The 26,099-nt window shown below is 48.7% G+C and overlaps 1 protein-coding gene across 1 annotated transcript in view; it reads left to right on the top strand.

The window, feature by feature from the left end:
- PHC2 (polyhomeotic homolog 2) overlaps positions 1 to 26,099 on the top strand; it is a 72,097-nt gene that overhangs the window by 21,093 nt on the left and 24,905 nt on the right. The window contains exons 3-7 of the mRNA XM_082274223.1: positions 11,331 to 11,492; positions 12,727 to 12,798; positions 14,529 to 14,690; positions 17,643 to 17,735; positions 17,855 to 18,089. Coding sequence (XP_082130349.1) covers positions 11,331 to 11,492; positions 12,727 to 12,798; positions 14,529 to 14,690; positions 17,643 to 17,735; positions 17,855 to 18,089 — 724 coding nt within the window. The remainder of the gene's footprint in view (positions 1 to 11,330; positions 11,493 to 12,726; positions 12,799 to 14,528; positions 14,691 to 17,642; positions 17,736 to 17,854; positions 18,090 to 26,099) is intronic.

The raw sequence follows: 26,099 nt of genomic DNA, 5'->3' as shown, positions 1-26,099 counted from the left end.
ACAGTATTTGTAGGGTCACCAGTACAGTATTTGTAGGGTCACCAGTACGGTATTTGTAGGGTCCCCAGTACAGTATTTGTAGGGTCTCCAGTACAGTATTTGTAGGGTCACCAGTACGGTATTTGTAGGGTCCCCAGTACAGTATTTGTAGGGTCTCCAGTACAGTATTTGTAGGGTCTCCAGTACAGTATTTGTAGAGTCTCCAGTACGGTATTTGTAGGGTCACCAGTACAGTATTTGTAGAGTCTCCAGTACAGTATTTGTAGGGTCACCAGTACAGTATTTGTAGGGTCACCAGTACAGTATTTGTAGGGTCTCCAGTACAGTATTTGTAGGGTCACCAGTACAGTATTTGTAGGGTCACCAGTACAGTATTTGTAGAGTCTCCAGTACAGTATTTGTAGGGTCACCAGTACAGTATTTGTAGGGTCACCAGTACAGTATTTGTAGGGTCTCCAGTACAGTATTTGTAGGGTCCCCAGTACAGTATTTGTAGGGTCTCCAGTACGGTATTTGTAGGGTCCCCAGTACAGTATTTGTAGGGTCTCCAGTACAGTATTTGTAGGGTCACCAGTACAGTATTTGTAGGGTCTCCAGTACGGTATTTGTAGGGTCACCAGTACAGTATTTGTAGAGTCACCAGTACAGTATTTGTAGGGTCACCAGTACAGTATTTGTAGGGTCTCCAGTACAGTATTTGTAGGGTCACCAGTACAGTATTTGTAGGGTCACCAGTACAGTATTTGTAGGGTCACCAGTACGGTATTTGTAGGGTCTCCAGTACAGTATTTGTAGGGTCACCAGTACAGTATTTGTAGGGTCACCAGTACGGTATTTGTAGAGTCCCCAGTACAGTATTTGTAGGGTCCCCAGTACAGTAGGGTCCCCAGTACAGTATTTGTAGGGTCTCCAGTACAGTATTTGTAGGGTCTCCAGTACAGTAGGGTCCCCAGTACAGTATTTGTAGGGTCACCAGTACAGTATTTGTAGGGTCTCCAGTACAGTATTTGTAGGGTCACCAGTACGGTATTTGTAGGGTCCCCAGTACAGTATTTGTAGGGTCTCCAGTACAGTATTTGTAGGGTCACCAGTACAGTATTTGTAGAGTCTCCAGTACAGTATTTGTAGGGTCCCCAGTACAGTATTTGTAGAGTCCCCAGTACAGTATTTGTAGGGTCCCCAGTACAGTAGGGTCCCCAGTACAGTATTTGTAGGGTCCCCAGTACAGTATTTGTAGGGTCTCCAGTACGGTATTTGTAGGGTCCCCAGTACAGTATTTGTAGGGTCTCCAGTACAGTATTTGTAGAGTCTCCAGTACAGTATTTGTAGGGTCTCCAGTACAGTATTTGTAGGGTCACCAGTACAGTATTTGTAGGGTCTCCAGTACAGTATTTGTAGGGTCACCAGTACAGTATTTGTAGGGTCACCAGTACAGTATTTGTAGGGTCACCAGTACAGTATTTGTAGGGTCACCAGTACAGTATTTGTAGAGTCCCCAGTACAGTATTTGTAGGGTCCCCAGTACAGTAGGGTCCCCAGTACAGTATTTGTAGGGTCTCCAGTACAGTATTTGTAGGGTCTCCAGTACAGTAGGGTCCCCAGTACAGTATTTGTAGGGTCACCAGTACAGTATTTGTAGGGTCTCCAGTACAGTATTTGTAGGGTCACCAGTACGGTATTTGTAGGGTCCCCAGTACAGTATTTGTAGGGTCTCCAGTACAGTATTTGTAGGGTCACCAGTACAGTATTTGTAGAGTCTCCAGTACAGTATTTGTAGGGTCCCCAGTACAGTATTTGTAGAGTCCCCAGTACAGTATTTGTAGGGTCCCCAGTACAGTAGGGTCCCCAGTACAGTATTTGTAGGGTCCCCAGTACAGTATTTGTAGGGTCACCAGTACAGTATTTGTAGGGTCTCCAGTACAGTAGGGTCCCCAGTACAGTAGGGTCCCCAGTACAGTATTTGTAGGGTCCCCAGTACAGTATTTGTAGGGTCCCCAGTACAGTATTTGTAGGGTCTCCAGTACGGTATTTGTAGGGTCCCCAGTACAGTATTTGTAGGGTCTCCAGTACGGTATTTGTAGGGTCCCCAGTACAGTATTTGTAGGGTCTCCAGTACAGTATTTGTAGAGTCTCCAGTACAGTATTTGTAGGGTCTCCAGTACAGTATTTGTAGGGTCCCCAGTACAGTATTTGTAGAGTCCCCAGTACAGTATTTGTAGGGTCTCCAGTACAGTATTTGTAGGGTCACCAGTACGGTATTTGTAGGGTCCCCAGTACAGTATTTGTAGGGTCCCCAGTACAGTATTTGTAGGGTCTCCAGTACGGTATTTGTAGGGTCACCAGTACGGTATTTGTAGGGTCACCAGTACAGTATTTGTAGGGTCACCAGTACAGTATTTGTAGGGTCTCCAGTACGGTATTTGTAGGGTCTCCAGTACGGTATTTGTAGGGTCACCAGTACAGTATTTGTAGGGTCTCCAGTACGGTATTTGTAGGGTCACCAGTACGGTATTTGTAGGGTCACCAGTACAGTATTTGTAGGGTCACCAGTACAGTATTTGTAGGGTCTCCAGTACGGTATTTGTAGGGTCCCCAGTACGGTATTTGTAGGGTCACCAGTACAGTATTTGTAGGGTCACCAGTACAGTATTTGTAGGGTCCCCAGTACAGTATTTGTAGGGTCCCCAGTACAGTATTTGTAGGGTCTCCAGTACGGTATTTGTAGGGTCTCCAGTACGGTATTTGTAGGGTCACCAGTACAGTATTTGTAGGGTCACCAGTACAGTATTTGTAGGGTCACCAGTACAGTATTTGTAGGGTCACCAGTACAGTATTTGTAGGGTCACCAGTACAGTATTTGTAGGGTCACCAGTACAGTATTTGTAGGGTCCCCAGTACAGTATTTGTAGGGTCACCAGTACAGTATTTGTAGGGTCTCCAGTACGGTATTTGTAGGGTCCCCAGTACGGTATTTGTAGGGTCACCAGTACAGTATTTGTAGGGTCACCAGTACAGTATTTGTAGGGTCCCCAGTACAGTATTTGTAGGGTCCCCAGTACGGTATTTGTAGGGTCACCAGTACGGTATTTGTAGGGTCACCAGTACGGTATTTGTAGGGTCACCAGTACAGTATTTGTAGGGTCACCAGTACAGTATTTGTAGGGTCACCAGTACAGTATTTGTAGGGTCACCAGTACAGTATTTGTAGGGTCCCCAGTACAGTATTTGTAGGGTCACCAGTACAGTATTTGTAGGGTCACCAGTACAGTATTTGTAGGGTCTCCAGTACGGTATTTGTAGGGTCCCCAGTACAGTATTTGTAGGGTCACCAGTACAGTATTTGTAGAGTCTCCAGTACAGTATTTGTAGGGTCTCCAGTACAGTATTTGTAGGGTCACCAGTACGGTATTTGTAGGGTCCCCAGTACAGTATTTGTAGGGTCTCCAGTACGGTATTTGTAGGGTCACCAGTACGGTATTTGTAGGGTCCCCAGTACAGTATTTGTAGGGTCCCCAGTACAGTATTTGTAGGGTCTCCAGTACGGTATTTGTAGGGTCTCCAGTACGGTATTTGTAGGGTCACCAGTACAGTATTTGTAGGGTCACCAGTACAGTATTTGTAGGGTCACCAGTACAGTATTTGTAGGGTCACCAGTACAGTATTTGTAGGGTCACCAGTACAGTATTTGTAGGGTCACCAGTACAGTATTTGTAGGGTCCCCAGTACAGTATTTGTAGGGTCACCAGTACAGTATTTGTAGGGTCTCCAGTACAGTATTTGTAGGGTCACCAGTACAGTATTTGTAGGGTCACCAGTACGGTATTTGTAGGGTCACCAGTACGGTATTTGTAGGGTCACCAGTACAGTATTTGTAGGGTCACCAGTACGGTATTTGTAGGGTCACCAGTACAGTATTTGTAGGGTCTCCAGTACAGTATTTGTAGGGTCTCCAGTACGGTATTTGTAGGGTCCCCAGTACGGTATTTGTAGGGTCACCAGTACAGTATTTGTAGGGTCACCAGTACAGTATTTGTAGGGTCCCCAGTACAGTATTTGTAGGGTCCCCAGTACAGTATTTGTAGGGTCTCCAGTACGGTATTTGTAGGGTCTCCAGTACGGTATTTGTAGGGTCACCAGTACAGTATTTGTAGGGTCACCAGTACAGTATTTGTAGGGTCACCAGTACAGTATTTGTAGGGTCACCAGTACAGTATTTGTAGGGTCACCAGTACAGTATTTGTAGGGTCACCAGTACAGTATTTGTAGGGTCCCCAGTACAGTATTTGTAGGGTCACCAGTACAGTATTTGTAGGGTCTCCAGTACGGTATTTGTAGGGTCCCCAGTACGGTATTTGTAGGGTCACCAGTACAGTATTTGTAGGGTCACCAGTACAGTATTTGTAGGGTCCCCAGTACAGTATTTGTAGGGTCCCCAGTACAGTATTTGTAGGGTCTCCAGTACGGTATTTGTAGGGTCACCAGTACGGTATTTGTAGGGTCACCAGTACAGTATTTGTAGGGTCACCAGTACAGTATTTGTAGGGTCACCAGTACAGTATTTGTAGGGTCACCAGTACAGTATTTGTAGGGTCACCAGTACAGTATTTGTAGGGTCCCCAGTACAGTATTTGTAGGGTCACCAGTACAGTATTTGTAGGGTCACCAGTACAGTATTTGTAGGGTCTCCAGTACGGTATTTGTAGGGTCCCCAGTACAGTATTTGTAGGGTCACCAGTACAGTATTTGTAGAGTCTCCAGTACAGTATTTGTAGGGTCTCCAGTACAGTATTTGTAGGGTCACCAGTACGGTATTTGTAGGGTCCCCAGTACAGTATTTGTAGGGTCTCCAGTACGGTATTTGTAGGGTCACCAGTACGGTATTTGTAGGGTCCCCAGTACAGTATTTGTAGGGTCCCCAGTACAGTATTTGTAGGGTCTCCAGTACGGTATTTGTAGGGTCTCCAGTACGGTATTTGTAGGGTCACCAGTACAGTATTTGTAGGGTCACCAGTACAGTATTTGTAGGGTCACCAGTACAGTATTTGTAGGGTCACCAGTACAGTATTTGTAGGGTCCCCAGTACAGTATTTGTAGGGTCCCCAGTACAGTATTTGTAGGGTCACCAGTACAGTATTTGTAGGGTCACCAGTACAGTATTTGTAGGGTCTCCAGTACAGTATTTGTAGGGTCACCAGTACGGTATTTGTAGGGTCACCAGTACAGTATTTGTAGGGTCCCCAGTACGGTATTTGTAGGGTCACCAGTACGGTATTTGTAGGGTCACCAGTACAGTATTTGTAGGGTCTCCAGTACAGTATTTGTAGGGTCTCCAGTACGGTATTTGTAGGGTCCCCAGTACGGTATTTGTAGGGTCACCAGTACAGTATTTGTAGGGTCACCAGTACAGTATTTGTAGGGTCCCCAGTACAGTATTTGTAGGGTCCCCAGTACAGTATTTGTAGGGTCCCCAGTACAGTATTTGTAGGGTCTCCAGTACGGTATTTGTAGGGTCTCCAGTACGGTATTTGTAGGGTCACCAGTACAGTATTTGTAGGGTCACCAGTACAGTATTTGTAGGGTCACCAGTACAGTATTTGTAGGGTCACCAGTACAGTATTTGTAGGGTCACCAGTACAGTATTTGTAGGGTCACCAGTACAGTATTTGTAGGGTCCCCAGTACAGTATTTGTAGGGTCACCAGTACAGTATTTGTAGGGTCACCAGTACAGTATTTGTAGGGTCACCAGTACAGTATTTGTAGGGTCACCAGTACAGTATTTGTAGGGTCACCAGTACAGTATTTGTAGGGTCCCCAGTACAGTATTTGTAGGGTCACCAGTACAGTATTTGTAGGGTCACCAGTACAGTATTTGTAGGGTCACCAGTACGGTATTTGTAGGGTCCCCAGTACGGTATTTGTAGGGTCACCAGTACAGTATTTGTAGGGTCACCAGTACAGTATTTGTAGGGTCCCCAGTACAGTATTTGTAGGGTCCCCAGTACGGTATTTGTAGGGTCTCCAGTACGGTATTTGTAGGGTCACCAGTACGGTATTTGTAGGGTCACCAGTACAGTATTTGTAGGGTCACCAGTACAGTATTTGTAGGGTCACCAGTACAGTATTTGTAGGGTCACCAGTACAGTATTTGTAGGGTCCCCAGTACAGTATTTGTAGGGTCACCAGTACAGTATTTGTAGGGTCACCAGTACGGTATTTGTAGGGTCTCCAGTACGGTATTTGTAGGGTCCCCAGTACAGTATTTGTAGGGTCACCAGTACAGTATTTGTAGAGTCTCCAGTACAGTATTTGTAGGGTCTCCAGTACGGTATTTGTAGGGTCTCCAGTACGGTATTTGTAGGGTCACCAGTACAGTATTTGTAGGGTCACCAGTACAGTATTTGTAGGGTCACCAGTACAGTATTTGTAGGGTCACCAGTACAGTATTTGTAGGGTCACCAGTACAGTATTTGTAGGGTCACCAGTACAGTATTTGTAGGGTCCCCAGTACAGTATTTGTAGGGTCACCAGTACAGTATTTGTAGGGTCTCCAGTACGGTATTTGTAGGGTCCCCAGTACGGTATTTGTAGGGTCACCAGTACAGTATTTGTAGGGTCACCAGTACAGTATTTGTAGGGTCCCCAGTACAGTATTTGTAGGGTCCCCAGTACGGTATTTGTAGGGTCACCAGTACGGTATTTGTAGGGTCACCAGTACGGTATTTGTAGGGTCACCAGTACAGTATTTGTAGGGTCACCAGTACAGTATTTGTAGGGTCACCAGTACAGTATTTGTAGGGTCACCAGTACAGTATTTGTAGGGTCCCCAGTACAGTATTTGTAGGGTCACCAGTACAGTATTTGTAGGGTCACCAGTACAGTATTTGTAGGGTCTCCAGTACGGTATTTGTAGGGTCCCCAGTACAGTATTTGTAGGGTCACCAGTACAGTATTTGTAGAGTCTCCAGTACAGTATTTGTAGGGTCTCCAGTACAGTATTTGTAGGGTCACCAGTACGGTATTTGTAGGGTCCCCAGTACAGTATTTGTAGGGTCTCCAGTACGGTATTTGTAGGGTCACCAGTACGGTATTTGTAGGGTCCCCAGTACAGTATTTGTAGGGTCCCCAGTACAGTATTTGTAGGGTCTCCAGTACGGTATTTGTAGGGTCTCCAGTACGGTATTTGTAGGGTCACCAGTACAGTATTTGTAGGGTCACCAGTACAGTATTTGTAGGGTCACCAGTACAGTATTTGTAGGGTCACCAGTACAGTATTTGTAGGGTCACCAGTACAGTATTTGTAGGGTCACCAGTACAGTATTTGTAGGGTCCCCAGTACAGTATTTGTAGGGTCACCAGTACAGTATTTGTAGGGTCTCCAGTACAGTATTTGTAGGGTCACCAGTACAGTATTTGTAGGGTCACCAGTACGGTATTTGTAGGGTCACCAGTACGGTATTTGTAGGGTCACCAGTACAGTATTTGTAGGGTCACCAGTACGGTATTTGTAGGGTCACCAGTACAGTATTTGTAGGGTCTCCAGTACAGTATTTGTAGGGTCTCCAGTACGGTATTTGTAGGGTCCCCAGTACGGTATTTGTAGGGTCACCAGTACAGTATTTGTAGGGTCACCAGTACAGTATTTGTAGGGTCCCCAGTACAGTATTTGTAGGGTCCCCAGTACAGTATTTGTAGGGTCTCCAGTACGGTATTTGTAGGGTCTCCAGTACGGTATTTGTAGGGTCACCAGTACAGTATTTGTAGGGTCACCAGTACAGTATTTGTAGGGTCACCAGTACAGTATTTGTAGGGTCACCAGTACAGTATTTGTAGGGTCACCAGTACAGTATTTGTAGGGTCACCAGTACAGTATTTGTAGGGTCCCCAGTACAGTATTTGTAGGGTCACCAGTACAGTATTTGTAGGGTCTCCAGTACGGTATTTGTAGGGTCCCCAGTACGGTATTTGTAGGGTCACCAGTACAGTATTTGTAGGGTCACCAGTACAGTATTTGTAGGGTCCCCAGTACAGTATTTGTAGGGTCCCCAGTACAGTATTTGTAGGGTCTCCAGTACGGTATTTGTAGGGTCACCAGTACGGTATTTGTAGGGTCACCAGTACAGTATTTGTAGGGTCACCAGTACAGTATTTGTAGGGTCACCAGTACAGTATTTGTAGGGTCACCAGTACAGTATTTGTAGGGTCACCAGTACAGTATTTGTAGGGTCCCCAGTACAGTATTTGTAGGGTCACCAGTACAGTATTTGTAGGGTCACCAGTACAGTATTTGTAGGGTCTCCAGTACGGTATTTGTAGGGTCCCCAGTACAGTATTTGTAGGGTCACCAGTACAGTATTTGTAGAGTCTCCAGTACAGTATTTGTAGGGTCTCCAGTACAGTATTTGTAGGGTCACCAGTACGGTATTTGTAGGGTCCCCAGTACAGTATTTGTAGGGTCTCCAGTACGGTATTTGTAGGGTCACCAGTACGGTATTTGTAGGGTCCCCAGTACAGTATTTGTAGGGTCCCCAGTACAGTATTTGTAGGGTCTCCAGTACGGTATTTGTAGGGTCTCCAGTACGGTATTTGTAGGGTCACCAGTACAGTATTTGTAGGGTCACCAGTACAGTATTTGTAGGGTCACCAGTACAGTATTTGTAGGGTCACCAGTACAGTATTTGTAGGGTCCCCAGTACAGTATTTGTAGGGTCCCCAGTACAGTATTTGTAGGGTCACCAGTACAGTATTTGTAGGGTCACCAGTACAGTATTTGTAGGGTCTCCAGTACAGTATTTGTAGGGTCACCAGTACGGTATTTGTAGGGTCACCAGTACAGTATTTGTAGGGTCCCCAGTACGGTATTTGTAGGGTCACCAGTACGGTATTTGTAGGGTCACCAGTACAGTATTTGTAGGGTCTCCAGTACAGTATTTGTAGGGTCTCCAGTACGGTATTTGTAGGGTCCCCAGTACGGTATTTGTAGGGTCACCAGTACAGTATTTGTAGGGTCACCAGTACAGTATTTGTAGGGTCCCCAGTACAGTATTTGTAGGGTCCCCAGTACAGTATTTGTAGGGTCCCCAGTACAGTATTTGTAGGGTCTCCAGTACGGTATTTGTAGGGTCTCCAGTACGGTATTTGTAGGGTCACCAGTACAGTATTTGTAGGGTCACCAGTACAGTATTTGTAGGGTCACCAGTACAGTATTTGTAGGGTCACCAGTACAGTATTTGTAGGGTCACCAGTACAGTATTTGTAGGGTCACCAGTACAGTATTTGTAGGGTCCCCAGTACAGTATTTGTAGGGTCACCAGTACAGTATTTGTAGGGTCACCAGTACAGTATTTGTAGGGTCACCAGTACAGTATTTGTAGGGTCACCAGTACAGTATTTGTAGGGTCACCAGTACAGTATTTGTAGGGTCCCCAGTACAGTATTTGTAGGGTCACCAGTACAGTATTTGTAGGGTCACCAGTACAGTATTTGTAGGGTCACCAGTACGGTATTTGTAGGGTCCCCAGTACGGTATTTGTAGGGTCACCAGTACAGTATTTGTAGGGTCACCAGTACAGTATTTGTAGGGTCCCCAGTACAGTATTTGTAGGGTCCCCAGTACGGTATTTGTAGGGTCTCCAGTACGGTATTTGTAGGGTCACCAGTACGGTATTTGTAGGGTCACCAGTACAGTATTTGTAGGGTCACCAGTACAGTATTTGTAGGGTCACCAGTACAGTATTTGTAGGGTCACCAGTACAGTATTTGTAGGGTCCCCAGTACAGTATTTGTAGGGTCACCAGTACAGTATTTGTAGGGTCACCAGTACGGTATTTGTAGGGTCTCCAGTACGGTATTTGTAGGGTCCCCAGTACAGTATTTGTAGGGTCACCAGTACAGTATTTGTAGAGTCTCCAGTACAGTATTTGTAGGGTCTCCAGTACGGTATTTGTAGGGTCACCAGTACGGTATTTGTAGGGTCCCCAGTACAGTATTTGTAGGGTCCCCAGTACAGTATTTGTAGGGTCTCCAGTACGGTATTTGTAGGGTCTCCAGTACAGTATTTGTAGGGTCACCAGTACAGTATTTGTAGGGTCACCAGTACAGTATTTGTAGGGTCACCAGTACAGTATTTGTAGGGTCACCAGTACAGTATTTGTAGGGTCACCAGTACAGTATTTGTAGGGTCCCCAGTACAGTATTTGTAGGGTCACCAGTACAGTATTTGTAGGGTCTCCAGTACAGTATTTGTAGGGTCTCCAGTACAGTATTTGTAGGGTCACCAGTACAGTATTTGTAGGGTCACCAGTACAGTATTTGTAGGGTCACCAGTACAGTATTTGTAGGGTCACCAGTACAGTATTTGTAGGGTCACCAGTACAGTATTTGTAGGGTCACCAGTACAGTATTTGTAGGGTCACCAGTACAGTATTTGTAGGGTCACCAGTACAGTATTTGTAGGGTCCCCAGTACAGTATTTGTAGGGTCACCAGTACAGTATTTGTAGGGTCACCAGTACAGTATTTGTAGGGTCTCCAGTACAGTATTTGTAGGGTCACCAGTACGGTATTTGTAGGGTCACCAGTACGGTATTTGTAGGGTCCCCAGTACAGTATTTGTAGGGTCCCCAGTACAGTATTTGTAGGGTCACCAGTACGGTATTTGTAGGGTCACCAGTACAGTATTTGTAGGGTCACCAGTACAGTATTTGTAGGGTCTCCAGTACGGTATTTGTAGGGTCACCAGTACAGTATTTGTAGGGTCACCAGTACAGTATTTGTAGGGTCACCAGTACGGTATTTGTAGGGTCACCAGTACAGTATTTGTAGGGTCACCAGTACAGTATTTGTACATTGATATCATATCCCCCTCAATCGTCTCTTCTCCAGAGAGAATAAGTTCAGTGCTTGTAGTCTTTCCTCATAGCTGATGTCCTCCATTCCCCTAATTATTTTTGTTGCCCTTCTCTGGACTTTCTCCAGTTCCAGCACATCCTTCCTGAGGACCGGTGCCCAGACGTAGACTGCTGAGTAGTGGGAGTGGCTGGGAGTAGTGGGAGTGGCTGGGAGTAGTGGGAGTGGCTGATCAGACGGGGATAATGGAAGAGTTGTCGGGGGAGGGGAGTTCTCTATTTATACACATGGGGAGAGTTTTTGGTAATTAAGCAGCCAATCAGGATAAAGCTTTCTTAGGTCACCCAGTAAAGGGGGGTGGGGTTACAAGGTGAGAGTTCACCAATCAGATTGCAGGCTTCTCCCAGGAATGAAAAGATTTGATGTGGTTGCTATGGGGAACCCAGGGGAGGGGTGGTGACCGCATTCTTTCCTCCTCCCCCCAGGTGATTCAGCAAGCTCTGAGCCGGCAGCCCAGCACAGCAGCGCAGTACCTGCAGCAGATGTACGCCGCACAGCAACAGCACCTCATGCTGCAATCCGCAGCGCTGCAACACCAGCAGCACCTCAACAGCACTCACCTCCAGAGCCTCGCCGCAGCACAGCAGGTAAGTGTTCTCACCGGGGCAGAGTCTGGAGGAAAGGAGCATTATTAGGGAGGAGGAGCGGTGGTAGTGAACATGGTGCAGAGTCTGGAGGAGAAGGATGGAGCATTATTAGGGAGGAGGGGCTGTGGCAGTGAACACTGTGCAGAGTCTGGAGGAGAGGCTGTGGCAGTGAACGCAGAGTCTGGAGGAGAGGGAAGGAGCATTATTAGGCAGGAGGGGCTGTGGCAGTGAACACTGTGCAGAGTCTGGAGGAGAGGGAAGGAGCATTATTAGGGAGGAGGGGCTGTGGCAGTGAACACTGTGCAGAGTCTGGAGGAGAGGCTGTGGCAGTGAACGCAGAGTCTGGAGGAGAGGGAAGGAGCATTATTAGGGAGGAGAGGCTGTTGTAGTGAACACGGTGCAGAGTCTGGAGGAGAGGCTGTGGCAGTGAACGCAGAGTCTGGAGGAGAGGGAAGGAGCATTATTAGGGAGGAGGGGCTGTGGCAGTGAACACTGTGCAGAGTCTGGAGGAGAGGGAAGGAGCATTATTAGGGAGAAGGGGCTGTGGCAGTGAACACTGTGCAGAGTCTGGAGGAAAGGAGCATTATTAGGAAGGAGGGGCTGTGGCAGTGAACACGGTGCAGAGTCTGGAGGAGAGGGAAGGAGCATTATTAGGGAGGAGAGGCTGTTGTAGTGAACACGGTGCAGAGTCTGGAGGAGGGGCTGTGGCAGTGAACGCAGAGTCTGGAGGAGAGGGAAGGAGCATTATTCGGGGAGGAGGGGCTGTGGCAGTGAAGGGGTTTTTATCTACAAGGCAATGTGGACAGCAGCTTTGGGCCGGAGGATCTCCAAAGGGCCCAGCTACACCCCTCATACCCCTGCAGCAATCCCTGGGGGCCGGTGTAATTGGCTGTCAGTCACTGCTCACAGTGATGGGGGAAGGGCAAAGCTACAAGCCTGTCTAGGGCCCCATCTGTGGACATTGATGGTACACAGATAGGTTGAGAAATGGGGAAGAGGGCGGGGAAGGAGGCGGAGTACCTGGACAGGGCATGGGTGTGTACACCAGCAGCAGTAAAGTCACTGTAGCTTTGGGGGTGGGGCAATATATGAAGGGCGGGTCTCTGTGGGGGTGGGGCAGTATATGAAGGGCGGGTCTCTGTGGGGGTGGGGCAGTATATGAAGGGCGGGTCTCTGTGGGGGTGGGGCAGTATATGAAGGGCGGGTCTCTATATCATACTCATTCTCTTCTCAGGCAGGTTTGGCGGTCAGCAGAGCCCCTCCTACAGTGACCACTTCCCAGCAGAGCCCATCCCAGGTGACAACGGTGAGTCTGTGTGAGTCGCCCCCCCCCCCCCGCAAGCTGTGTGAGCTTTCCTTCTCAGCCTGTGTGAGCTCCCCCCCCCCCCCCCCCCCCCCCCCCCCGGCCTGTGTGAGCTTCCGACCCCCCCCCCCCCAGCCTGTGTGAACTCCCCCCCCCCCCCCCTGAGCTGTGTGAGCTTCCCCCCCACCCGGGTTTTGTGAGCTTTCCCCTTGGCCTTTGTGCTTTCCATGTTCAGTATTGGGGTGCCCCCTCCTATATACAGGTCTGAGGTGGGTACATGTTCAGTATTGGGGTGCCCCCTCCTGTGTTACAGGTCTGAGGTGGCTCCATGTTCAGTATTGGGGTACCCCCTCCTGTATACAGGTCTGAGGTGGCTCCATGTTCAGTATTGGGGTACCCCCTCCTGTGTTACAGGTCTGAGGTGGCTCCATGTTCAGTATTGGGGTGCCCACTCCTGTATACAGGTCTGAGGTGGCTCCATGTTCAGTATTGGGGTGCCCCCTCCTGTGTACAGGTCTGAGGTGGCTCCATGTTCAGTATTGGGGTGCCCCTCCTGTGTACAGGTCTGAGGTGGCTCCATGTTCAGTATTGGGGTGCCCCTCCTGTGTACAGGTCTGAGGTGGCTCCATGTTCAGTATTGGGGTGCCCCCTCCTATATACAGGTCTAAGGTGGCTCCATGTTCAGTATTGGGGTACCCCCTCCTGTGTACAGGTCTGAGGTGGCTCCATGTTCAGTATTGGGGTACCCTCTCCTGTGTACAGGTCTGAGGTGGCTCCATGTTCAGTATTGGGGTGCCCCTCCTGTGTACAGGTCTGAGGTGGCTCCATGTTCAGTATTGGGGTGCCCCTCCTGTGTACAGGTCTGAGGTGGCTCCATGTTCAGTATTGGGGTGCCCCTCCTATATACAGGTCTGAGGTGGCTCCATGTTCAGTATTGGGGTACCCCCTCCTGTGTACAGGTCTGAGGTGGCTCCATGTTCAGTATTGGGGTACCCTCTCCTGTGTACAGGTCTGAGGTGGCTCCATGTTCAGTATTGGGGTGCCCCTCCTGTGTACAGGTCTGAGGTGGCTCCATGTTCAGTATTGGGGTGCCCCTCCTGTGTACAGGTCTGAGGTGGCTCCATGTTCAGTATTGGGGTGCCCCTCCTGTGTACAGGTCTGAGGTGGCTCCATGTTCAGTATTGGGGTGCCCCCTCCTATATACAGGTCTAAGGTGGCTCCATGTTCAGTATTGGGGTACCCCCTCCTGTGTACAGGTCTGAGGTGGCTCCATGTTCAGTATTGGGGTGCCCCTCCTATATACAGGTCTGAGGTGGCTCCATGTTCAGTATTGGGGTGCCCCCTTCTATATACAGGTCTGAGGTGGCTCCATGTTCAGTATTGGGGTGCCCCCTCCTATATACAGGTCTGAGGTGGCTCCATGTTCAGTATTGGGGTGCCCCCTCCTATATACAGGTCTGAGGTGGCTCCATGTTCAGTATTGGGGTGCCCCCTCCTATATACAGGTCTGAGGTGGCTCCATGTTCAGTATTGGGGTGCCCCCTTCTATATACAGGTCTGAGGTGGCTCCATGTTCAGTATTGGGGTGCCCCCTCCTATATACAGGTCTGAGGTGGCTCCATGTTCAGTATTGGGGTGCCCCCTTCTATATACAGGTCTGAGGTGGCTCCATGTTCAGTATTGGGGTGCCCCCCCACCCTGGTGTACATGTCTGACTGTTGTCTCTTCTACAGATTAACCTGACCAGCTCTCCTCAGATCATCCAGCGCCCACAGACTGTCAGCTCCACCCCGACTCCGGCATCCGGAATTACCCAGCAGGCCGTTCTGCTAGGAAATGCCTCTTCACCAGCACTGAGTGCCAGCCAGGCACAGATGTATTTGCGGGCACAGATGGTAGGTGGCACTCTGCACACTGCATGTGTGTCCTCCTTCCTGGTAGAATAGATTTTAGAGAGATACTACAGGCGGGACGCAGACAGGACTGCACACAGTCAGTGTCTCACATCTGAGATGGTACAGAGAGTTTATACTTTGGTTAGTAGGCCCCCCTGTGGTGTGTGATGGTAAATAGGACCCCAGTGTTGATGGCTGAATGCTCTCTTGCACTCAGTGATATATGCAGATAAAAGGGGGTTCATGGCCCATAAAGCCACGGACATCGATTTACAAATATTCATTCCCAACATTCCAATATGGCTTCTGGAGTGGTTGCCTCTTGAGTCATAGAGAAGGGTTTTCATACCATAGAGTAGCCCTACTTGTGGGAGGTTTTAGGAAGGATGGGGTTTCCTCTGCTGTCTATACGCGGGTTACAAATAATTTATCAGAGCCCTACCGCTGCAATAGGATTGGGGGGTGGATTATCATCTCCAGTTACTCTACAAAGGGGCACCCGGCAGGGCGGCCGCTCTCTCCAGACCTTTTTGCTATTGTGATGGAGCCGGTGGCCGAAGCCTTGAGAGTTTCTCCACACATTCGAGGGTTACGGATTGCCTGGCTGGAGAGAAGGGTGCCCCTATATGCAGATGATCTCTTGCTGTTTCTAAATGATGCAGGTCCCTCCCTTGATGGAGCCCCCCATATGGTGGATGAGTTCTCCACCATTACAGGGTCAAAGGTGAATTGGTCCAAGTCCTTGCTGTTCCCAATTGACCCTGAGGCCTGCAACTGGGCCTTGCCGACACTCCAATTGCAATGGGTTGAGGAATTCAGGTATCTGGGTGTGAATATATCTCATTATGCTGAAGACTATGTTCACCTCAACCTTCTTCCCTTGGTTCAGTCCACCAAGGCTCAGCTGAAGGCATGGGAAAACCTACCTCTGTCCCCGTTAGGACGCATACATTTAATAAAAATGAAGATAACTTTTTAGGAACTCCTCCCACTAAATTCTGAAATCCTTTTTTTCTACACTAAACTGGCTTTTTTCCTCTTATGTGGGGACCCCACCCCCCAAGATATAAATTGACCACGTTGATGAGGCCCACCTCCACAGGAAGTCTAGCCCTTCCAGATTGGCCACACAGTTGGCATCAGCTAGGTGGTGGCTATGCCCTGATTGTTCCAATACTGCTACGGTTCTGGAAGCGGAGGTGCTGAATTCCTTGGAGGCTCTCCGGCACCTCATTTTTCAAGGACTGAAGGCCCCCTACCCCCATTTACTCTCTCCATGATTAATACTCTCAAGGCCTGGAATCTGGTTTTACAATTTGAAGACCGATCAGGTGACACCATTTCCCCGAATCTTCCATTTCCCCGAATCTTCCATTCCCCCCGAATCTTCCATTCCCCCCGAATCTTCCATTCCCCCCCCGAATCTTCCATTCCCCCCCGAATCTTCCATTTCCCCGAATTCTTCATTTCCCCGATTTCTCCATTTCCCCCGAATCCTCCATTTCCCTGAATCCTCCATTTCCCTGAATCCTCCATTTCCCCCGAATCCTCCATTTCCCTGAATCCTCCATTTCCCCCGAATCCTCCATTTCCCCCGAATCCTCCATTTCCCCCGAATCCTCCATTTCCCCCCGAATCCTCCATTTCCCCCCGAATCCTCCATTTCCCCCCGAATCCTCCATTTCCCCGAATCCTCCATTTCCCCGAATCCTCCATTTCCCCGAATCCTCCATTTCCCCAGAATCCTCCATTTCCCCAGAATCCTCCATTTCCCCTGAATCCTCCATTTCCCCTGAATCCTCCATTTCCCTGAATCCTCCATTTCCCCCGAATCCTCCATTTCCCCCCGAATCCTCCATTTCCCCCCGAATCCTCCATTTCCCCCCGAATCCTCCATTTCCCCAGAATCCTCCATTTCCCCAGAATCCTCCGTTTCCCCAGAATCCTCCGTTTCCCCAGAATCCTCCGTTTCCCCAGAATCCTCCGTTTCCCCAGAATCCTCCGTTTCCCCAGAATCCTCAATTTCCCCGAATCCTCCATTTCCCCGAATCCTCCATTTCCCCGAATCCTCCATTTCCCCCAAATCCTCCATTTCCCCTGAATCCTCCATTTCCCCTGAATCCTCCATTTCCCCCCGAATCCTCCATTTCCCCCCGAATCCTCCATTTCCCCAGAATCCTCCATTTCCCCCAAATCCTCCATTTCCCCCGAATCCTCCATTTCCCCTGAATCCTCCATTTCCCCTGAATTCTCCATTTCCCTTAATCCTCCATTTCCCCCAAATCCTCCGTTGTGGTGCGGTTTGTTTACATGAAGAAACTAAAGAAAAAGACATTTAACCACTTGTGGACCGCCCACTGTATATAAATACCGGGGTTATGGCAGCAGAGTGCAGATGGCTCCCATAACTCAGGCGGGCGGTCCGCTTTGACATAAAGGTGGTCCCAGTGGTGGATTCTCCGCAGGAGAGGTCCACGAGTGTACGCAATTTTTAAGCGTGACATGTTTGGTATCTATTTACTCGGCGTAACATCATCTTTTATATTATAGAAAAATATTTGGCTAACTTTACTGTTTTCTTATTTTTTATCCATCAAATCATTTTTATTGAAATAATTGCAACATTACAAATTTTAACTTTACTATTTTCTTATTCTTTTATTAATAAAAAGTGTATTTTTTCCAAAAAAATTGCGTTTGTAAGACCGCTGCATAAATACGGTGTGATAAAAAATACTGCAACGATCTCCATTTTATTCTCTAGGGTCTCTGCTATAAGAAAATATATAATATTTGGGGGTTTCTAAGTATTTTTCTAGCAAAAAAACAGATTTTAACTTGTAAACAAGTGTCAGAAATAGGCCCGGTCCTTAAGTGGTTAAAAAAAAATAAATAGGGCCCCATTGTACAATGTACTGTACCTGGCTCACACTCTTCTTCACCTCCCTGCAGCTTATATTCACTCCGGCAGCAACGGTCAGCAGCATCCAATCCGATGCCAGCTCTGCATCTAGCTCCTCCCAGCCTCCTCCAGTCAGCACTCAGGTGAGTTTGGTGAAGAATGTGGTGCTCCTCTGGAGCTCCCCTCCATGTTGTATCAGTTCCTGTGTCGCCTCGCTCCCTCGTGTGACGTCATGGTGAAGATGTTACTGTCTGTGTTGCAGGTGCAGAATCTCACTGTGAGAGGTACAGCTGGTGAGACGGGAGCTGTAAATACGACACAGCTGCCTGCCCTGGCTATGAAGCCGGCTGCCCTCAGCCTCCATCCTGTCACCAAACCTGCCAGCTGTGTAGGCAGCCATACCACAGACAGCCACAAGAGGGGGGACTCACCGGGCACAGAAAGTCAGGCTCCAACTGGCCGGACCGCCATCTCCGCACACGCCATCATTGCTCCAGGTGAGGCTTCGGGGATGAGGTCCTCCACTCACACTAGTAGTGATCACCCTTCTATATTGCTCAATCATTGTCACCATTTTCTTAGCTCTGTGTTTCTGGGGCGTCATTATGAATGTCAGAATCTATATTTCACCCATATTTTCTTCTCATTGGAAAATAAGAATCTGTATAAAAGTCCCTTTCATGAAGGACATGGGAAGTCTTTCACCTTTTGAGTTATACTGCCACCTACAGGAGAACTGAGTGCTGACCAACAAACCTCTGTAGACCAGCCCAGGATAATCCCTTCTACTCCCAGCATGCCTCAGGTTTGTAGTATCTTCATAAACAGAGGGGTGCGACCTGCGTCCCCCTTAATGAACTCCTAAAAAGGATTTTACACAGAGTACTCTTTTGGTCCTCTGAGGGACACGGAAATTCTTCCACTTTCGGGAAATCCAAAAACAGTTTAACTAAGGAAAGGGCAATCCAACACTAACAGGTCCAAGAAAACCCCAGAACTGGGAACTGCCTGAAGCTCAAACACCACCTGAAGAACCGTGAGACCCAAAGCTGCAGCATCCACCTGGTAGACCTTTGTGAATGTGTGAACCGAAAACCAGATGGCAGCCGGGGAAACAAAGAGCTGATGATGGAAAGCCCAGGAAGCGGGAAAGATTCAGTAGAGTGAACCGTAAAAGAGAAGAGTGTCACTTCATCCCTAATACCCTAAGCTTCTGCGATGGTCTGTCTGAGCCACCTGGAGATGTTGGAACCAGATGCATCTTTATAGAGACTATCTGGGATGATAAAGGGGAGTGGATTTTCACAGCCCAAACCACATCCAGACAATGGAAGGGCAATAGTGATGTAGAGCCAGACATGGGAAGGGAAGAAGAATGCCCTGGGCCTCAACACCACTCTGCAGAAACAGAGCCAAATGTTGGTCCAAACCCAGCTGAAGGAAGGAGCTTTGCTAGCTTTTATCACCATTGATACAAAGCCGCCTGTCTCTCAACATCCATGGCATTAAAGCCAAGGACCGAATAGTAAATGGGTCCTTATGACAGTAAAGATCTGGATGATCTGGTAGAGCCCATGCAGCATCTGCCTTGAGTCTTACCGGGAAGATTTACCTCAGCCTCCGAGTCCAAATACAATTAAACTTTATTCAAAAATCCATAAAAGCATTTCAAGATGAGCATACAGACGGGAAGAAAAAGGCTGCCGCGTTTCACACGATAAACTTTCTTTTGTTTTGGTAAGCACGTTTGTTGTGTGAAACGCGGCAACCCTTTTTCTTCCATCTTGTAATGCTTTTATGGATTTTTGAATAAAGTTTAATTGTATCTTGAGTGGGAGTGCAGCTATTGGATTTTCCCATTTATCTGTAACTTCTGGTTCCTCTTTTATATGGTTGGTGTATACCACTGCCATGGAGTTGTCCTAAATTATTGATCATATGACCCTCCAGCAGGGTGGTCTAAAGACGGCCAAGTCGTGTGAAGCTCCATAATGATGATAGGGAGAGAAGCCCCCACTGATGACCAAGACCTCTGCCCCCGAAAGTGATCAGGACTCTTTTCCAGCACACCAGGCTGGCATCTGTTGAGAAGATCTTCAAAAATAGGGAAAGAAATCCAGAACTGGAGCCCTGAGCCACCAAGGAAGGCTTGTCTGAGGATTTTGTGGACCTTGAACCCCAGACCCTGGAAGTGGAGTGGGAGCCAAGCTTGGGTGGTCTGGATGTGAACATACGGACAGGAGACCTAAAGTGAGAGATAAGACAGGAAAGTTCCAGCAGAACATAAAGACTGAAGCAAATGGTCAAAGCTTTAAGCTACAAAGGTTCAATGACAGAGGGATCAACCGCAGCAGTGGCAGGATCTCTTTTTTAAGGGATTTTGACCAATCAGCCTGAGTTTGGCAAAGTAGACAGGATGGATAGATGTTCCACATGGCTGTTTGCAAAGCAGGAGCAACAATGGGGACACGCATTCTTGGTGCAGAGCACACACATGTGACACTCTATGTGCTCACACCGTTACCCCTTCTAAAGTGAAAATCAGCAAGGAAATGGGAATTGTAGGCACCCAGCAACCTATGTACTATATATTTAGTTAGCTCCTGTGCTTGGCCCTACCGGTCACTCCTCAATTACATGCCTCCCAACCATCCCTGATTCGCCAGGACCTTCCTGCAAAATGGTTAGTTTCCCGGAGTCCCGGCGAATCAGTGCTGGAGTGCCGTGGCAGTGTGGGGCGACTTGGTTCCCGCAGGCCGCGAGCAGCACATGGCAGCCAGCATTACTGTTCTGACACTCACACACAGTGCAAAGCTGAGTGCACTGAACCCGTCCCTCCTCCTTCCTGTGTTTTCCTGTACGCGGAGGAGGCGGGAGCAGCACACCACTCTGCAGAACTTCTGATGTGAGGTCTGTGATTATTTCTATATACACAAGGCTTGCAGAGGTGGCAGGCATAGGGAAGGGGGGGGGGGTTGGATGGAGCTGGGATGGGTGAGGGGTTGGATGGATGGAGCTGGGATGGGTGAGGGGGGGTGGTGGATGGAGCTGGGATGGGTGAGGGGGGATGGATGGAGCTGGTATAGGTTAGGGGGAATGGATGGATGGAGCTGGTATAGGTGAGGGGGGATGGATGGAGCTGGTATAGGTGAGGGGGGAGATGAATGGATGGAGCTGGGATGGGTGAAGGGGGATGGATGAATGGAGCTGGTATAGGTGAAGGGGGATGGATGAATGGAGCTGGTATAGGTGAAGGGGGTTGGATGGATGGAGCTGGTATAGGTGAGGGGGGATGGATGGAGCTGGTATAGGTGAGAGGGATAGATGGGGATGGACGGAGCTGGTGTGGGGGTTGGATGGAGCCGGGATGAGATCGGGGGAAGGATGGAGCTGGGGTGGATATGGGGGATGGATGGAGCTGTTCTGGGATCGGGGGATGGAGCCGGGATTGGATCGGGGTGGTGGATGGAGCTGGAATCGGATCGGGGGAATGGATGGAGCCGCCCCTACACTCTGTACATTACACAGTCCTGTCCCCTGCACTCTGTACATCACACACTCCTGTCTCCTGCATTCTGTACATTACATACTCCTGTCCCCTGCATTCTGTACATTACATACTCCTGTCTCCTACATTCTGTACATTACATACTCCTGTCTCCTGCATTCTGTACATTACATACTCCTGTCCCCTGCACTCTGTACATTACACACTCCTGACCCCTGCACTCTGTACATTACACACTCCTGTCCCCTGCATTCTGTACATTACACACTCCTGTCCCCTGCACTCTGTACATTACACACTCCTGTCCCCTGCACTCTGTACATTACACACTCCTGTCCCCTGCATTCTGTACATTACACACTCCTGTCCCCTGCACTCTGTACATTACACACTCCTGTCCCCCGCACTCTGTACATTACACACTCCTGTCCCCTGCATTCTGTACATTACACACTCCTGTCCCCTGCACTCTGTACATTACACACTCCTGTCCCCTGCACTCTGTACATTACACACTCCTGTCCCCTGCATTCTGTACATTACACACTCCTGTCCCCTGCACTCTGTACATTACACACTCCTGTCCCCCGCACTCTGTACATTACACACTCCTGTCCCCTGCATTCTGTACATTACACACTCCTGTCCCCCGCACTCTGTACATTACACACTCCTGTCCCCTGCATTCTGTACATTACACACTCCTGTCCCCTGCATTCTGTACATTACACAGTCCTGTCCCCTGCATTCTGTACATTACACACTCCTGTCCCCTGCACTCTGTACATTACACACTCCTGTCCCCTGCATTCTGTACATTACACACTCCTGTCCCCCGCACTCTGTACATTACACACTCCTGTCCCCTGCATTCTGTACATTACACACTCCTGTCTCCTGCATTCTGTACATTACACACTCCTGTCTCCTGCATTCTATACATTACACACCCCTGTCTCCTGCATTCTATACATTATACTCCTGTCCCCTGCATTCTATACATTACATACTCCTGTCCCCTGCACTCTGTACATTGCACACCCCTGTCCCCTGCACTCTGTACATTGCACACCCCTGTCCCCTGCATTCTGTACATTACACACTCCTGTCCCCCGCACTCTGTACATTACACACTCCTGTCCCCTGCATTCTGTACATTACACACTCCTGTCCCCTGCATTCTGTACATTACACACTCATGTCCCCCGCACTCTGTACATTACACACTCCTGTCCCCTGCATTCTGTACATTACACACTCCTGTCTCCTGCATTCTATACATTACACACCCCTGTCTCCTGCATTCTATACATTACATACTCCTGTCTCCTGCATTCTATACATTACATACTCCTGTCTCCTGCATTCTATACATTACATACTCCTGTCTCCTGCATTCTATACATTACATACTCCTGTCCCCTGCGCTCTATACATTACATACTCCTGTCCCCTGCATTATATACATTACACACTCCTGTCCCCTGCATTCTGTACATTACATACTCCTGTCTCCTGCATTCTATACATTACACACTCCTGTCCCCGGCATTCTGTACATTACACACTCCTGACCCCTGCACTCTGTACATTACACACTCCTGTCCCCTGCACTCTATACATTACACAGTCCTGTCCCCTGCATTCTGTATATTACACACTCCTGTGCCCTGCATTCTGTACATTACACACTCCTGTCCCCTGCATTCTGTACATTACACACTCCTGTCCCCTACATTCTGTACATTACACACTCCTGACCCCTGCATTCCGCACATTACACACTCCTGACCCCTGCACTCTGTATATCACACACTCCTGTCCTCTGCATTCCGTACATTACACACTCCTGACCCCTGCACTCTGTACATTACACACTCCTGTCCCCTGCACTCTGTACATTACACACTCCTGACCCCTGCATTCTGTACATTACCTACTCCTGACCCCTGCACTCTGTACATTACATACTCCTGTCCCCTGCATTCTGTACATTACATACTCCTGTCTCCTACATTCTGTACATTACATACTCCTGTCTCCTGCATTCTGTACATTACATACTCCTGTCCCCTGCACTCTGTACATTACACACTCCTGTCCCCTGCATTCTGTACATTACATACTCCTGTCCCCCGCACTCTGTACATTACACACTCCTGTCCCCTGCATTCTGTACATTACACACTCCTGTCTCCTGCATTCTATACATTACACACCCCTGTCTCCTGCATTCTATACATTACATACTCCTGTCTCCTGCATTCTATATATTACATACTCCTGTCCCCTGCATTCTATACATTACATACTCCTGTCCCCTGCACTCTGTACATTGCACACTCCTGTCCCCTGCACTCTGTACATTACACACTCCTGTCCCCTGCACTCTGTACATTACACACTCCTGTCCCCCGCACTCTGTACATTACACAGTCCTGTCCCCTGCATTCTGTACATTACACACTCCTGTCCCCTGCATTCTGTACATTACACACTCCTGTCCCCTGCACTCTGTACATTACACACTCCTGTCCCCTGCACTCTGTACATTACACACTCCTGTCCCCTGCATTCTGTACATTACACACTCCTGTCCCCCGCACTCTGTACATTACACACTCCTGTCCCCTGCATTCTGTACATTACACAGTCCTGTCCCCTGCATTCTGTACATTACATACTCCTGTCCCCTGCATTCTGTACATTACATACTCCTGTCCCCTGCACTCTGTACATCACACACTCCTGTCCCCCGCACTCTGTACATCACACACTCCTGTCCCCCGCACTCTGTACATTACACACTCCTGTCCCCTGCATTCTGTACGTTACACACTCCTGTCTCCTGCATTCTATACATTACACACCCCTGTCTCCTGCATTCTATACATTACATACTCCTGTCTCCTGCATTCTATACATTACATACTCCTGTCCCCTGCATTCTATACATTACATACTCCTGTCCCCTGCGCTCTATACATTACATACTCCTGTCCCCTGCATTATATACATTACACACTCCTGTCCCCTGCATTCTGTACATTACATACTCCTGTCTCCTGCATTCTATACATTACACACTCCTGTCCCCTGCATTCTGTACATTACATACTCCTGTCTCCTGCATTCTATACATTACACACTCCTGTCCCCTGCATTCTGTACATTACACACTCCTGACCCCTGCACTCTGTACATTACACACTCCTGTCCCCTGCACTCTATACATTACACAGTCCTGTCCCCTGCATTCTGTATATTACACACTCCTGTCCCCTGCATTCCGTACATTACACACTCATGACCCCTGCACTCTGTACATCACACACTCCTGTCCCCTGCATTCTGTACATTACACACTCCTGTCCCCTACATTCTGTACATTACACACTCCTGACCCCTGCATTCCGCACATTACACACTCCTGACCCCTGCACTCTGTATATCACACACTCCTGTCCTCTGCATTCCGTACATTACACACTCCTGACCCCTGCACTTTGTACATTACACACTCCTGACCCCTGCACTCTGTACATTACACACTCCTGTCCTCTGCATTCCGTACATTACACACTCCTGACCCCTGCACTTTGTACATTACACACTCCTGTCCCCTGCACTCTGTACATTACACACTCCTGACCCCTGCATTCTGTACATTACCTACTCCTGACCCCTGCACTCTGTACATTACACACTCCTGACCCCTGCACTCTGTACATTACATACTCCTGACCCCTGCATTCCGTACATTACACACTCCTGCCCCCTGCATTCTGTACATTACACACTCCTGACCCCTGCACTCTGTACATTACATACTCCCGCACTATATACACAATACTGTACATTATATACTTCTCACCAAAGTCCTCATTGTCTCAGCAGTTGCTGGTTGCTCTTCCTGAATATTTTAATGAAGTTCTTCTTTAAGGTTGGCTCAGACAAAGCAATCAAAGCATATTTTATGGCTACAAGGAAGGCTGGGTTTTGTTTAACCAGATCCCTTAAGCCCCTCCCCCTGACAACTGATTGACCACGCCCACATTTTACTGCTGTGCGCTGCAGGTCTTGTCCCTTCTCCAGTGTCCCTCATTCTGAAGTTGAAATGTTGGGAGGTGTGCAATGAGGTCCTTAGAGATGTGATAAGGGCCGATGCAATGCCTGCAAATCTCTGCTGGGAACTACTAGAACAGAGACCAGAAAGTGTTCTATGTGACACCCAGTGCCCAAAGGTCACTTCCAGGCTTTCACCAATCACCACAACGTCCGGGTCACTGGGGTGTGAATCCAGTCTGAGGATGGCCACACCAGAGACATGCAATCCAAGAGACCAGCAAGCGTGTAGAGAACAGTCCTGATTGAAGCTGTGCCAGGAAAAAGTGAATGGAAGTTTACACATCAGAGCTGAAGATGTCCATCATCCTCCCAGGACACGAGACCACCCAGCCATGCTGGTACAGGAGATCGGCCTCCCAGATCACGAGACCACCCAGCCATGCTGGTACAGAAGATCGGTCTCCCAGGACACGAGACCACCCAGCCATGCTGGTACAGGAGATCGGCCTCCCAGGACACGAGACCACCCAGCCATGCTGGTACAGGAGATCGGCCTCCCAGGACACGAGACCACCCAGCCATGCTGGTACAGGAGATCGGCCTCCCAGGACACGAGACCACCCAGCCATGCTGGTAAAGGAGATCGGCCTCCCAGATCACGAGACCACCCAGCCATGCTGGTACAGAAGATCGGTCTCCCAGGACATGAGACCACCCAGCCATGCTGGTAAAGGAGATCGGTCTCCCAGGACATGAGACCATCCAGCCATGCTGGTAAAGGAGATCGGTCTCCCAGGACATGAGACCACCCAGCCATGCTGGTACAGGAGATCGGCCTCCCAGATCACGAGACCACCCTGCCATGTTGGTACAGGAGATCGGTCTCCCAGATCACGAGACCATTCAGCCATGCTGGTACAGGAGATCGGCC

The sequence above is a fragment of the Pelophylax lessonae genome (genome assembly GCF_965119305.1).
Source record: "Pelophylax lessonae genome assembly, chromosome: 12".
NCBI classification, from domain to species: Eukaryota; Metazoa; Chordata; class Amphibia; order Anura; family Ranidae; genus Pelophylax; species Pelophylax lessonae.
This window is presented reverse-complemented; position numbering and strand designations above follow the sequence as displayed.